The sequence below is a fragment of the Podospora pseudocomata genome (genome assembly GCF_035222375.1).
Source record: "Podospora pseudocomata strain CBS 415.72m chromosome 1 map unlocalized CBS415.72m_1.2, whole genome shotgun sequence".
In the NCBI taxonomy this organism is placed as follows: Eukaryota; Fungi; Ascomycota; class Sordariomycetes; order Sordariales; family Podosporaceae; genus Podospora; species Podospora pseudocomata.
The window spans coordinates 582,193-595,153 of NW_026946364.1; the positions used below are offsets into that span (position 1 = coordinate 582,193).

Consider the following 12,961-nt stretch of genomic DNA (forward strand, 5'->3'; position numbering starts at 1 on the left):
AATATAGAACAAATCCCAACTCTAACCATGAACAAGAAATCAAAACCGTGTATGACCTGGCCCTAATATGTATGCTTAGAAACAACCCACAACGCCCTCAACAGCGCCACCGCACCGCCCTGCGTCTCGACCGTCCTCCCCCGTCCACGGGTATTCGGATCATTGTTCCACAGCTCCTTCGACGAACCTGACGTCCGGGGCTCTCTCTTCTTCATGTCCTCCTTGCCCATCTGCATATAAACCGCCTTTTGCCTCTCCATTGACACACCAGCAACAGCAGGCAGCCCCTCCTTCTCAGCCTCAACCGGCAACGTGATATTGGGGTTCGTCATCATCCAAACCTCATTGTGGGGTACCCCACGATTCCGATAATCATCCTCCCCGTGGTCCGGCGGTAGGACGTGAAGTTTCTCAAAATCATCCCAGCTCATCTTCAGCCCCTGCTCCCATGGAAATAGCCCAATCGTCCACCACATCCCAAATTTCCCATGCTCGTCTCGTGTGCCTAGAGCAGCAACAGCATTATGTCTCAACCAGGGCACATACTTCTTGCACTCGGCAAAGTGCTTCGTCCTGATCCGTGCAAGGCCCTGTTGACTCATCCTAGACCCAGCACTAGGCATGATCTTGTCGAGAGAATTTGGTGAGCAAAATGTGGTAAAGTGATGCATCCAGATACCCTTGAAAGTCTGGGCGTCTTGCGAGCAAGTTCCAAAAACATCACAGGCTTCCTCCAGCACACCCGCTCGACCAAGACCCTTCCAGCTTGGAAGCAAGTTGGCGTGATAATCATCCAGATTAGCCACAGGTCTGGCCCTTTCTAGATCCCAACCTGTAGCCCGAATCACGTCCTTGATGAGCTTGTGTCCAGAATTGAGGTACTCCTCACTGCCAGTAGCAACAAACAACCCCAACTGACCCGACAAAATCACACCCTGGTTGTACGTATACACCATCTCGTCCCTCTCGTCACACTCGGTATTGTTGCTCCCCTCGCTGTACCCCGAAATGTGGAAACCATCCGCATACAAGCCCTGGTGGTTAATCATCCCAGACGACTCCAACCACTCATACCCCAGCTGCGCTGTCCTGAAAAACATGGGATCATGCGGAGGCCAGTCTCTCTTGCCCAAGTCCCTCTTATCAAGCCCAGGTCTCACCATCATCTCCTCCCACGGACTTGTATTCTCATCCCCCGGGAAATGGAGATACATCCCAATACTCGCCGCAATCCAAAGCTCGTTGGTGATGGCATTCTTGTACGGACTCAACCTCGGATTCCACAGCATCCCTCCCCCGCACAGCTTCTGATCCCACCCTTTGCTCGAAAGCTCCCAGAATATCCTCGCCCTGTGGGCAAACGCCGGCGTCCACCTCTCCCCATGCCACCTCCCGTCTCCCAGCTCGTCAATGAACTGTATCGTTTCCAACCAGCCCAGCACAACCCAGAGCATGTCGTCGAACGCCTCTCCGCGCAGGGAGAAGACGTCCTGCCCAAAATAAAAGGCAATCAGCTCGCCAAAATACCGGCCGATAAAGTTGGCCAGGGGGGGGATGACGATATTGGGCTGGGATCTGGCCAGCTCAAAGTCCTCGGTTATGGTCCGCAGAGCTCCCGCGATGTGGGTGCTCATCACGGCTCTAGTCCAGTCGATGGCGTCGGGCCAGGTGCCAATCCAGTTTTCGAAGTAATGGTTTTGCATGACGTTTATAGAGGCGCAGAGGTCAGCAAAGAGCTGGGTGTCAGGTCGGCCTGCCCCTTGTGTCGTCACTTGGGGGGACGTGAAGGAGAGGTCGAGGAGGGGGTCAGGTTGGAGTTTGACGGTGGCTGCTGCGTTGGCAGCCGACGCCAGGGCGACGACTGCTGTTTGGAGAAGCCTCATGCCCGGCTTTGGTGTGTGATGTGTTGCTAGAACATGTGATTATGTGACCTCCAACTGGTGGGTGTGAAAAGATGGCAATGTGTGTGATTCTGGAAGTAAAAATGAATGTCTCGTTCCCAGCCAGAGCCTCAAGCCTTCCAAGTATAACCACCACCAACGCAGCCAAGTTTCAGCCACTCAACGCCAGTGGAGCTGAACGTTGAGAAGTAAATACCCAGGGACTCAAGGTGTAAGTAGAGCGCATCGAAATCGGAGAAAAAAACAATGTCCGTCAACGAAACTGTTCTTTTACTGGCTCTGTCCTGCAATCTGCATCATTCTCACCATCTATATCCCACTCCCACCATTCCAGGACCCAATCGTTTTCAGCAACCCAAACCACAAAACCAAATTGTGGGAGCTCCCGTCCGTCCCGTGAAGTCTAGTTTTTCGTCCAAAGTTGAACTGGATGTGTGTCAGGCACCTCGATGGATCCCCAATGTAAGATCCCGCCTTGTTGATGCTCGGTTTGATCTCGTTTCCCAAGCCACAATGACCCCCAGATCCAAGTCGGCGAGATCTAGGTAATCGAGAACAATGGAGAAAGACGAACTCTTGGTAAACAAAAGGGAGACAATAATGAATGAAAGATGAGAGCAGAAAAGTTTGATCACGAGTCCGAAACGAACGGGACACACACACACACACACGACACCACCACACCCCAACAGCCAAGTTCAATGACACTTGCCAAGATGGAAGGAAGGCCTCAGGAAGGTACCCAAGACACGGAATGTTGCACAGAGAACACAACAGGAAAGTACCCGTCAAAACACCACTTTGGAAGAAAACGCCACAAGAAACAATGCTCACCCAAGCCACTGGGACCTGCCATCCAACTTCGTCAAAAAGTCGATGGGGGCACAGTCACATAATGTGGTGAGGGGCAGCATGAGGGGGGAAGGAACTGGGGGACGGGAGGCCGCACTGATGGTGGGGCTGTTGCGCTTTGCGGGGAGGCGGACAAAACAGGGCGGTGCATTTTCGCGGGGTTAGCAGCATTGTAGTTACATCATATGCACTCAACCTTGTGTGGCCAACCTAGAAAGTGGCAGGTCTTGGGATCAGCAAGGGGTGTGGATCATGGGATTCAGGAGAAGTGTGGATGTGGTGGGACAGAGTATGGGGATGACTTACACGTATGCTGGTGGGTGGGCTGTTTGAATTGATAACGAAATGTAGAATTATTGTAAGGATCACAGAGACAATGCTGCGACGTGTGAGTGAGTTGTAGGATGAGTTCTCATGAACCCCAAGAGTTTCTATTGAACCAAAACTGTCGTGACCACCCGACATTTAAACCCGTCGACCGACTATACGACCTATCCAGAACGCCAGGACCGAGGGCTGCATGTGCTCGCTCGCTCGCTCGCTCTCAAAACCCAATGACGCCGCCCAAGTCATAACCATGACCGATACTTTATCCCATCCGAGAAGATGTCCCTGTAGCCCGTTCAAGGTGTCCCAGACAACGCCCTCCGCCTATACCAATAATGTACAAAAAATACTGAATTAAACCATACCCAGTTGTGGGAGTCGAAACCAGGCCAGCAGTTTTTGTCATCTCATTCAGCAAAGCGACGCTCAAACTCACGCATGAGCTTGGGGGTGATCTCGTCGCTGCTCATTCCCGACACCTCCCACAGCACACCCTTGCGAGCGTAGTGTTCCAACAATGGCTCGCTCGTCTCCTCAAACTTCTTCCATCGTTGGCGGTAGACCTCCTCGCTGTCGTCTGCCCTGCGGACCAACGGCTCTCCAGTGACATCGTCGACACCAGCAACCTTGGGTGGGTTGAAAGTAGTGTTGTAAACCCTGCCCGAAGCCTCATGCACCCATCTCCCAGAGATGCGCTCCATAATGACCGCCAGCGGCGTCTTCAGTGACACAACCATGTTGATGGGGATTGTCTCATCGAGCCGTTCAGCCTGTGTCGCGGTACGAGGGAACCCATCGAGAAGAAACGAAGCCGAGGGATCTTCTGAAGGTGAGCCGTAACCACCACGAGCATGCGCTGGGTGCGAAATGAAGGCAGCCATATCGGCATCATTGCTGAAGGACTGCGTCTCGGCGGCACAGGAAGCGAGCGTCATGACGTTGCCGGCGGGGTGGCTCGAGTACAACCACCCGCGCTGGTTGAGCTCGTTATTGATCAACCGAAGGATAAGATCATCGGGAACCAAAAGTCCGGCCTTCATCGTACTCTCGACCTTGATGCCTGGTTTTGGTTTAGTTGGTTGACATCCTGAGTATTGTGTTTGAGGAAGAGTCATACCCAGAGGTGTCCGCTGCTTGACATTGTGCCTGAGAAGATCCCCAGAGGAGATGGATGACAGCTGAGGAAACCGCTGCAACAGCCGCTCAGACTGTGTCCCCTTTCCCACTCCCGGGGCGCCTACAAGGATAACTCGGGCAGCCTTTCGGAGGCGCATCATTCAAGGTTGACGGGAGTCGGGAACTGGGACAAGCGGCAGCGGGGGTTGCGAGCGAGCGATCGAGCGCGCGCGTGTTCGGGTGTGCGCACCGGGTGGGAGACAGAAGGGTGAGTTGAGCAGGAATAAAGAAATGGGCCGGGGCGCGGAGGGCCAGAGGGGCAAGGCCGGCTTCAAGTACTAATGCGACTACCCTATGCAAGCAGGCGCGCTCCGGATTCTGGCGTTGTTGCGGTCGGTTTGTCACACAAAGATCCGGCTGGTTCGGGGTGCGGGGAACAAGTCGATCGGCACGTAATCGAGACGCAACCGAGGACCGATAATGGAGACAACTCGGGTACAAAGTCACCGAAAGGGGCACACAAAAACGCTGTGAAGCCTCGATATTAACTTTCTTAGGCGACGGGGAAGACAAGCAGGAGGGGTGATGAACTATAGGGTTTTACCAAGGCAAAACAGCTAAATCGGTGAGAGGTTTGCCAACTATGTCTAGAGACCTCATGTCCCACGCCGGTCCGGAGTGATAACGGAGCCTGGAAACCTAAACCGATTGAACAAAGTCACTGTGGCGGCCACTGTCACACCGGACATTCACTCTGCCCAAGTTTCCGAAGCCCTGAACAGGTCGGAGTCTGGAAAGGATTGGCGGTGGATTCTCATCCCATTGCCTGTTGCTCAGCACGAATGGCTCACCAAATGCCAGCAAGTTTTTTGTTGAGGCTTCGGCTGTGCCCCGATATCGCAGTTATCGGGGTCCTTGCCAAGCAGGTCTTGCTTCTAGAACCAAAGGTTTCATCTGATAAGATCTGATAAAGCTATGAAGAGGAGAAAACTGGACCGTATGCAAGGAAAGGGCATGATAAGAGACTCAATGAGACTTTGAAACACCTGAACTTTCTCGAAAGTTTTGGATGAAAATATGTGAGAATGTCCAGACCTGTGGTCAAAGTGCCATGACGGCATGTGAAGAGTTGTCCGAAACCTGCCTAGGGGGTGACGATTCTGCCCGAGAAAGCCCGATCAACTGATTTAGCACGTGCAAAGTTGGGTCTGGTAAGAGTCTGTTGCCATTATGCTGTTGTAACTCTGTCATGGGAAGCATGTGGTGGGGAAGAAGTGCGTTGTGCTTATAAATAATGATTTGGACTCTCAGTGGCTCTCTGAAACAGCAATCTGCATCTTCCTTGATCATGAGAAAGATATGAGAGGATATGAGAGGATATGAGAGGATATGAGAGGATATGAGAGGATATGAGAGGATATGAGAGGATATGAGAGGATATGAGAGCATCCAGAGAAGTCAATAGGGAATCAATGCAGATATTCCCAAGAGCCAACGCAGACATGCCATGTTGTGTTGTGCTTTCCCCAGCCACACAGGATCCCCAGAAGCAGCTCAGCGCAACCTTACTCAGCCCAAACAGTCACGTGATGCACTGCTCGTTCGCTGAATCGCCAAGAGGGCAGCCGAATGGGGAAAGGGCGACCGCGGGGCGTCACTGGATTGGAGCCATGGCATTCAGTGGAAAGGGCCGGATTTTGATGTCACCGTGCCCCTTTGACAGCGGCGTCCTCGACCATCTCTTTCCAACAACACCATCCGCCCTAAACCAGCCCTCCAGCATCCGCCATCCCTCATCTCGACGTCTTTCTTTTGCTTGAACCATTTCGTTTTCTCGTCTCTATCTGGACAGTCTGCGCAAACCCGGGAGGTCTCGCATTCAATCCGCTGGTTCCGAGCCCAACTGCCGGTTGCGTCTGAAAATCGAAATCTTCTGCTCAGCTGTGCAGTCCCGTGTCAATTCCCGCTGTTGGCGTTGACCCGTTGCCGTTGCACCACATCTTTACACTCACGTCAGCGCATCGGCGAAGTTTTATCTCAATCGCGACCAGTATCCAAGTCTGTCGGCAGCATCACGATTTCGCCCCTAATCTTGGTGCACACCGACCTGCCGTTACCCCCTGAACGCTAGAACACCGCTGCCATGAGCGCCTCGACAAGAGTTGCGCGCCGGGCGCTGGTCGTCAACCCGTTCCAAGGCACCACCAGTACGTCCGCTATCCCTTGTGTGCCCCTATTCCAAGATGACAAGTTGCTGACGGCCCCTCATAAAGCTCATGCCCTCCCTAGATCCGCCCTCTTGGCCTCCTCGATGCTTCTGGCACGCAATGCGCAGAACTTGAGGTTTAACCGCCCTGCCACTGCTCTGCTTATCCCAGTTCGGGGGCTCACCACCTCGGGTACCACTACTCATGGCGGCCCGACGGGTGGCCCACCTCCGGGATTCGATGTCGAGAAGGCTAAGAAGCCTCTCCCGAAGGAGCCTTCCCCCAAGCCCAAGAGCAGTGAGGCTGCATCCAAGCCAGCGGAGAAAACCAGCACCCCCGAGGCTGCTGCTGATTCTTCTGCTACGCTCTCGCAGCTTGCCGCACAGAAGGAGCCTGCTGCAGAGAAGGTTGAGGCCAAGAAGGAGGAGAAGAAGCTGACGATCGCACAAAAGATCAAGAAGGAGGCTCTGCATTACTGGGATGGCACGAAACTGCTGGCCGCTGAGGTCAAGATCAGCTCCCGCCTGGCTACAAAGATGGCTGCCGGCTACGAGTTGACGCGGAGAGAGCAACGCCAGCTTCAACGTACCGTCCAGGATCTCGGCCGGCTGGTTCCTTTCTCCATGTTCATCATTGTGCCTTTTGCCGAATTTCTCCTCCCCGTCGCGCTCAAGATCTTCCCCAACATGCTGCCCAGCACATATGAGGGGCAAAAGGACAAGGATAAGAAGGCGAATATCCTTCGGGCGACCCGTAAGGAGGTCAGCGAATTCCTCCGCCAGACCTTGAAAGAGACAGGCCTGCCACTTAGTCAGGCGACGGCCCAGAAGGAAGAGTTTACCAACTTCTTCCGCAAGCTTCGCGCCACTGGCGAGACACCTACGGCCGATGATGTGATCAAGGTCTGCAAAGTCTTCAAGGATGATGTGACCCTTGACAACCTTTCCCGGCCGCAGTTGGTGTCCATGTGCCGGTATCTCAACCTCAACACCTTTGGCACCGACATGATGCTCCGGTATCAGCTTCGCCACCGCATGCGGCAAATCAAGCGCGACGATCGCGCCATTGCCTATGAGGGCGTCGACAGTCTTTCCGTGGCCGAACTTCAAATTGCCTGCGCCAGCCGTGGCATCAAGAGCTTTGGTGTCTCGCCTGCTAGGTTACGGGAAGACCTCCAGACTTGGTTGGATTTGCGACTTCGGGAGGGTGTCCCCTCTACTCTTCTGGTTCTGAGCAATGCTTATATGTATGGCCAGACCCAGCAGGACAGCAGTGATGGTGTCTCCAACCAGATTGAAGCACTTACCAATGTGCTTTCCTCCATTCCGGAGGAGCTTTTCCACGAGATTGAGCTCGAGGTCCACAATGCTGAGGGTGCTGCCACCAATAAGCAGCGTCTCGAAGTAATCAAGGAGCAGCAGGAGCTGATTAACGAGGAGCTGCAGCAAGACCAGGAGAACCAGGCGACAGGTTTCGCTACTCCCCGGGACACTGAAGACATTGACGAGAAGGAGGAGAGACAGGTCCAGGCGGAGGCTGAGGGCATCGAGAAGGCGCAGGTTGCCGAGGCTGTGGATGCCGAGAAGGATGGCCTGGATGCCGCCAAGGTCCTCCAGAAAACCGAAGCTGCCGCCGCTGCTAAGCCTAGCGAGAAGCAGCAATAATCTGGAGATTTAGCACGATCAAATTGGCTTCATCCCCCAAAGCCCTCTACAGGGCTTGTCCCTCGGTGTACAACAACACAGCGGAACACACATATACTTTACTCACACACGCCACGGTCTTTTTTTCTTTGGATTTATTTTTCCCTCTTTTTAATTCTCTTTTCTTGTGTGTGTGGTGGTTTGTTTGACTAGACAAAACCGATAATCATCATCATTGCATTACATGTCAAGATAGAGGAAAGCGATGGGAAATTTTTGGGAAGAAACGGCTAAGGGGTAAAGGATAGGGGGATGGTAATGGCGGAACCACAAAGACTTGTGCTACTGTGTATCCATAGAAAACAACAGGCACCAGAAATTCATTATCAGCGGGTGGCACGATTCTTTCAACTACGACACTGTCATGGGAAGGCTCGGTTGGGAGGTTTTTGTTTATCACCGATTACAGGTGTCTGTCTCTCTTTTTCTGTTTCATTCAACCTCATAGATACTACTCTTCATCATTGACGCTGGAAGAAAATAGCGTTGTGTATACAAGAATTGAAATCTTTTCCCTTGCGAAATCTCTCAGGCTCAATTGCTGTGCTCCAATTGCGGTCTCATCAGCTATTCATCCAATGCATTCATCTGTATTATGTGGAAAGCATGCAAAGCTCAGGGGCCCAACCCGGAGACGGAGAATAATTCCTCTCTTCAAACTCCCGCCAAACGCCAACCAGACTTTTTTGTGGTCCGTCTGCTAAGGTAATAACCATGCTTCTAAACCTGTGACATCGATCATTGGAAAAGAAAAAACGATGTTATTTGGGGGTATCCGGCACTGCAATTGAGCGGCGCAGCTGACGTTGCTGGTGGAGGCTTCCGAACCTCGAACGGGAAGCAATGCGAGCTTGCTGTAAAGGAGGCCAACGTCATGGAGAGTTGATATATGGCTTATGTATGACGACCTTGCTAAATATCGAGATATTTTTGATTTCTTAACGTTTACATGATGTTGAGAGGGGGCCGTTTCAGATGCTCATGTTTGCTGAGGGGCATGTCTTTGCTGCTGACTATACAACTAACTAGGTAGGTAACAGGGCTGATTTTATGAGCCTCAAACGTTCGTTCGGGATTTGCCCATAGCAAAGCCTCATGTATCTTGTCGACGGGATCAAACATTCAGTTTAGACACCGAACTGGTTCGCATGTGCACAGTGCTCGGTATCGGGGGGCGGAATACGAGGACTATCACGGAGAGGCCGACTCTTGCATATCAAGAATGCTACAAAAGGGAGAGTGGGCAGTTTCAAAGCATCGGTTGATCTTTTACATATCCTGTCGTCATTGTTTCTCTGATTTGATAGATCGGTTGATGAGGTGCTGGAGAGAATGGCAGGTGGGAGAGCGGGAGTTGAAGATGGATGTGTGGCTTAGCATAAAAGAGCGGGTCCATCCGGGGGCGGTGGTTCCCCCCCAGCGATGCAAAATGCGCGGGAAGAGACCCTGGATCCACACGGTGGATATCAGTGACTTTGTTCGAGGTTGAGGATTATCAAAGTTGTAGGTAATGGGAATAGAATGTTGGATGATGTTTAGATGTTTGAGAAGAGAACAAAAATAGGAGACTTTTGGATTCATATTTGTTCCAAGTTACAAGTCTTGTGAGACAGGAGAAAAGTAGAATTAGCTCAAGATTGTCTGAGTGTGCACTTCATCATCAGTCAAGCGAACGTAACGCAGGGCAGAATGGGCTTAAATGAGCCGACTGGGCTATAACCTGGGGAAAGCTACACTAAGCGACGATTGTGATGGCCCTGTATCCCGTCTACATAGGAGAAGAAAATCTAGAACGTTGAATGTGAAAAAGTGCCCTGCGGCTGTGGAAATGGTGGTGATTAATTGGTAGGACCTCGAACTTGAGTTTGCAGCCACAAGGGCTTGGTGAGACATGGCTCGCAGCCTTGTGGGCGCTCCAACGGCCAACTTGCTGGGCCGGTTACGATGCTTGGAGATTGGCTTTTCCCGCCCTAGAACTATGATAAATAGGAAAAAGAGTGCCGATGATTACTGAGAGCTACTATCGAAGAAAAGACATCACCATCTCGATCAGTGACTTCTTTTGAAGTTGTGTCGAAAAGGCGAGATTCCAGCTGCACAGCCTCGGAGCAGATCAAAATCGTGCATTGGCGGGAGAGGCTGATGGCGAACTAGCCCCTGTTTGGCGAAAAGTCGTCTCCCCTGCCCCCCCGGTTTGTCACCTGCAAACCACAATCCTGCTCGCAACAGAGCGACATCCCACGCCCTAGGTTCCCTCTTTTCCATCAGTCGTTTGCATCTCTACAGTAATTTAATCAATCTTTTCTTCATCTTCACCTTCTTCCTGCGATACCTGTCTTGTTCTGGCGCCCGAGTCTGATTTTTCGACAACCGCCGACAAGCAACGCGTCCCCTCGCTTCTCCTAACGACACCACCTCAGCACCCCCCGGCCGTTCCCGTTGGTTCTTGGCCTGCACTCCCTGAAGCATTGCCAACCCTCGAACACCTCAACTCCTCCCAGTGTTTCAGAGTGCTCTCTGTGGACACACAACTCGCAGCACAACACCCCCTGCCCCAACAGTCCCGTCTCCTGGGTGCTGCAACACTTCTTCAAATCGCCAAAAGATTCGCGCCTGTGAACAATAACCGCTCGCTGTTGTGAGTGTGCAGGTTCACCACCTTCGACGACCACCCCCGAGCCAGAGACCAGGCGTCTTCTGCCCGACCGACCACGACTTTTTCTTACCTTCCCCTCCCCCTCGACCGGCCGGCCCTTCAATCTCCCTCGACCCACCGACCATCGACGCCAAACCACAAGTCACAAAACTCAATTCAGCCATTAACCAGACATCTCGCAAAGCCGCCGTCCTGGCTTCCCAACGAGACATTCGCCGGTCGTATTTGGCCGGCTCGGGCTCGCAGCCGATCGCGATCGCAAGTTTTGACGGAACAAACAGCGGATTCAGAGACAGCCGCCCTCCAGTGATGGCTTCCACAGTCGGGCCAGCGCGGCCAAAACAAAAGCTCTTCTCGACGGACTTCCTCAGCAACACATGGGCGAAGCTCTTCTTTTTCATCGTCGGCCTACAGGCTGTAATTTGCGTGGCTTTTGAATGGTGTGTTTCGCCCTCCTGCTGCCAGCGATGAGACCCTTGATCCAATATGCTAACACTTCAACCGCAGTTATGTGTTTGCGAGATTCCAGTTTGGCCTTCAATTTCAAGAAGGCGAAATCCCAGATGAGGCACAACGACGAAGGTTACAATCGAGATACCGTACGATTCCGACTTTCTTGGCGCTCTTCATCTTCGGATTCCTCTACGTTTTGGTCTTGGCGTGGGACGCACTGCGGATGAAGAACACGATTCAGATTATTGGGCTGTGTGTGGCCAACCTGGCACTCTTTGTCTACACCATCCTCCAGATTGATCAGATTGAAAAGTCACTGGATATTCTGCAGGGTGCTTTACTCCTAAAGGACAGCGATAAAGGTGGTGATTCGAACATTGTCTGGGCGCTGTCCAAACCCTTCTTGATAGCCGTTCCAGCAATCGTGGGCGTGGTCACCGTCGCCATGTCTTGTATCGCCTATCAGCTATACCGCGAGTTCGCTTGGGACATTCTGAAGCAGATTGGTGCTGACTACCGCATGAAGAAGCGGTTCCTTCACTACCAGGTAGGTTCATGATCTCGTCTCACTAGTGACGATATGGATGTCGAATGCTGACGCGGACACATAGATTTACATCGCCCTCTTGAAGTTTGATTTCTTCTTCTTCTTGGGTTTCACTGTGCAGTTCTTGGTCGTTGTCAACAACACCAAGAATAACTTCGAGCTCGGCCTGCAAGTGGCGGCGGTTCCTATCACGATCGCCATCCTTCTATGCGCCGCCTTCTTTACGCAGCGCGAGAACAAGATTGGAGTGACGTTGACCATCGTCTTGTACTTCGGCGCGCTCTCTTACTTCTTCTTCAAGCTCGTCCGCATTTACCAGCCCGGTCATAAACAGGATTACGAAGCCGTCCAGAAGTCGCTGACAGCCTTTGCTGTCCTGACCATTCTCCTCATCATCTTGACCATCATCAACGGCTTCGTCTGCATGAGCAACTTTGGCGCCGGGCTCAAGGACCACCTTCTTAAGCCGAGATACTCCGACCCCGAGAAGGAAGACGCAAATTCGTACCAAATGAACGATCAGAAGCCACCACTGCCAAGTCGAATGACGATTGACTAAATGGCTTTTCTTCTTTGTCTTTTTTTGTTACTTTTTGGTTTGGAGGGAGTTCAAATTTTGTTTTGTGTTTTAATTCTATAAAGGCCGATCGGAACGGTTGATCCATCTTTTTGTTGGAAATAGAGAGGAAGAAGAGAGTTACACCGATCGGATCAAGCGAAGCGAGCATTTATTTTTCGTCTTTTATTTTTTTGCTTTTTGACGTTTTGTGTTGCTCTCTCGACAACCAGAGAGGGGAAGCAGAACTAACGACCATTTTATGAAATTGAGCAAGTGTTGTGAGGGAAGAGAAGGAGGAGAAAGGGGAGAATTGAAGGAGAGTCTTGTCTTACCTCGAATGATAGGCTGGTTCTGGAGAGAGAGAAGGAGCAAGACTTGTAACCATGCACACATGTCAACACAGAGATATCCCATTTTCATTTTTACATTGTTTAAACCATCATCATTATCTCTTTCTCTTTCTGTCCTGTGATTGCTGGATATATATGTGAGGTGGGTACGGAAGGGGTTCAACTTGTCATGGGGGATGAGGCTGGTCGGGGAATATGGCGTCTTTTTCTATTCTTGGCTTTTTTTTTTGAGAGTATTTTTGGATAGCAACAAGAAAATAAATTTCAACAAGGAAAAACATCTCAACAAG

The 12,961-nt window shown here is 51.7% G+C and overlaps 5 protein-coding genes across 5 annotated transcripts; 2 read left to right on the plus strand and 3 right to left on the minus strand.

Annotated features, from left to right (window-relative positions):
• Positions 1-62: 62 nt before the first annotated feature.
• QC762_101760 (uncharacterized protein) lies at positions 63-1,883 on the minus strand (the record flags this gene model as incomplete). Its single annotated transcript, XM_062884559.1, has 1 exon — positions 63-1,883. One exon carries the CDS (start codon positions 1,881-1,883, stop codon positions 63-65), a length of 1,821 nt encoding a protein of 606 aa, XP_062747401.1.
• Positions 1,884-2,789: 906 nt separating this feature from the next.
• On the minus strand, positions 2,790-3,218 carry QC762_0027900 (uncharacterized protein; the record flags this gene model as incomplete). Its single annotated transcript, XM_062883177.1, has 2 exons — positions 2,790-2,849; positions 3,060-3,218. 2 exons carry the CDS (start codon positions 3,216-3,218, stop codon positions 2,790-2,792), a joined length of 219 nt encoding a protein of 72 aa, XP_062747402.1.
• A 269-nt stretch (positions 3,219-3,487) lies between these two features.
• Positions 3,488-5,671, minus strand: ADK2 (Adenylate kinase 2; the record flags this gene model as incomplete). The annotated part of the gene is made up of 3 exons (XM_062884560.1): positions 5,616-5,671; positions 4,198-5,555; positions 3,488-4,140 (listed from the first exon to the last, which is right to left on the minus strand). Exons 2-3 carry the CDS (start codon positions 4,355-4,357, stop codon positions 3,488-3,490), a joined length of 813 nt encoding a protein of 270 aa, XP_062747403.1. The 5' UTR covers positions 4,358-5,555; positions 5,616-5,671.
• On the plus strand, positions 5,631-8,644 carry YLH47 (LETM1 domain-containing protein ylh47). The gene is made up of 2 exons (XM_062884561.1): positions 5,631-6,403; positions 6,470-8,644. Exons 1-2 carry the CDS (start codon positions 6,340-6,342, stop codon positions 8,065-8,067), a joined length of 1,662 nt encoding a protein of 553 aa, XP_062747404.1. The 5' UTR covers positions 5,631-6,339; the 3' UTR covers positions 8,068-8,644.
• A 791-nt stretch (positions 8,645-9,435) lies between these two features.
• Positions 9,436-12,960, plus strand: QC762_101790 (uncharacterized protein). The gene is made up of 3 exons (XM_062884562.1): positions 9,436-11,202; positions 11,270-11,762; positions 11,827-12,960. Exons 1-3 carry the CDS (start codon positions 11,072-11,074, stop codon positions 12,319-12,321), a joined length of 1,119 nt encoding a protein of 372 aa, XP_062747405.1. The 5' UTR covers positions 9,436-11,071; the 3' UTR covers positions 12,322-12,960.
• The last annotated feature ends 1 nt before the right edge of the window (position 12,961 follows it).

Bases quoted from the DNA above. Each gene is read 5' to 3' on its own strand.
- YLH47 (XM_062884561.1), top strand. From the start codon at position 6,340: ATGAGCGCCTCGACAAGAGTTGCGCGCCGGGCGCTGGTCGTCAACCCG. The intron at 6,404-6,469 runs GTACGTCCGCTA...CCCCTCATAAAG, and splicing joins CCCGTTCCAAGGCACCACCA to CTCATGCCCTCCCTAGATCC.
- QC762_101790 (XM_062884562.1), top strand. From the start codon at position 11,072: ATGGCTTCCACAGTCGGGCCAGCGCGGCCAAAACAAAAGCTCTTCTCG. The intron at 11,203-11,269 runs GTGTGTTTCGCC...CTTCAACCGCAG, and splicing joins ATTTGCGTGGCTTTTGAATG to TTATGTGTTTGCGAGATTCC. The intron at 11,763-11,826 runs GTAGGTTCATGA...GCGGACACATAG, and splicing joins AGCGGTTCCTTCACTACCAG to ATTTACATCGCCCTCTTGAA.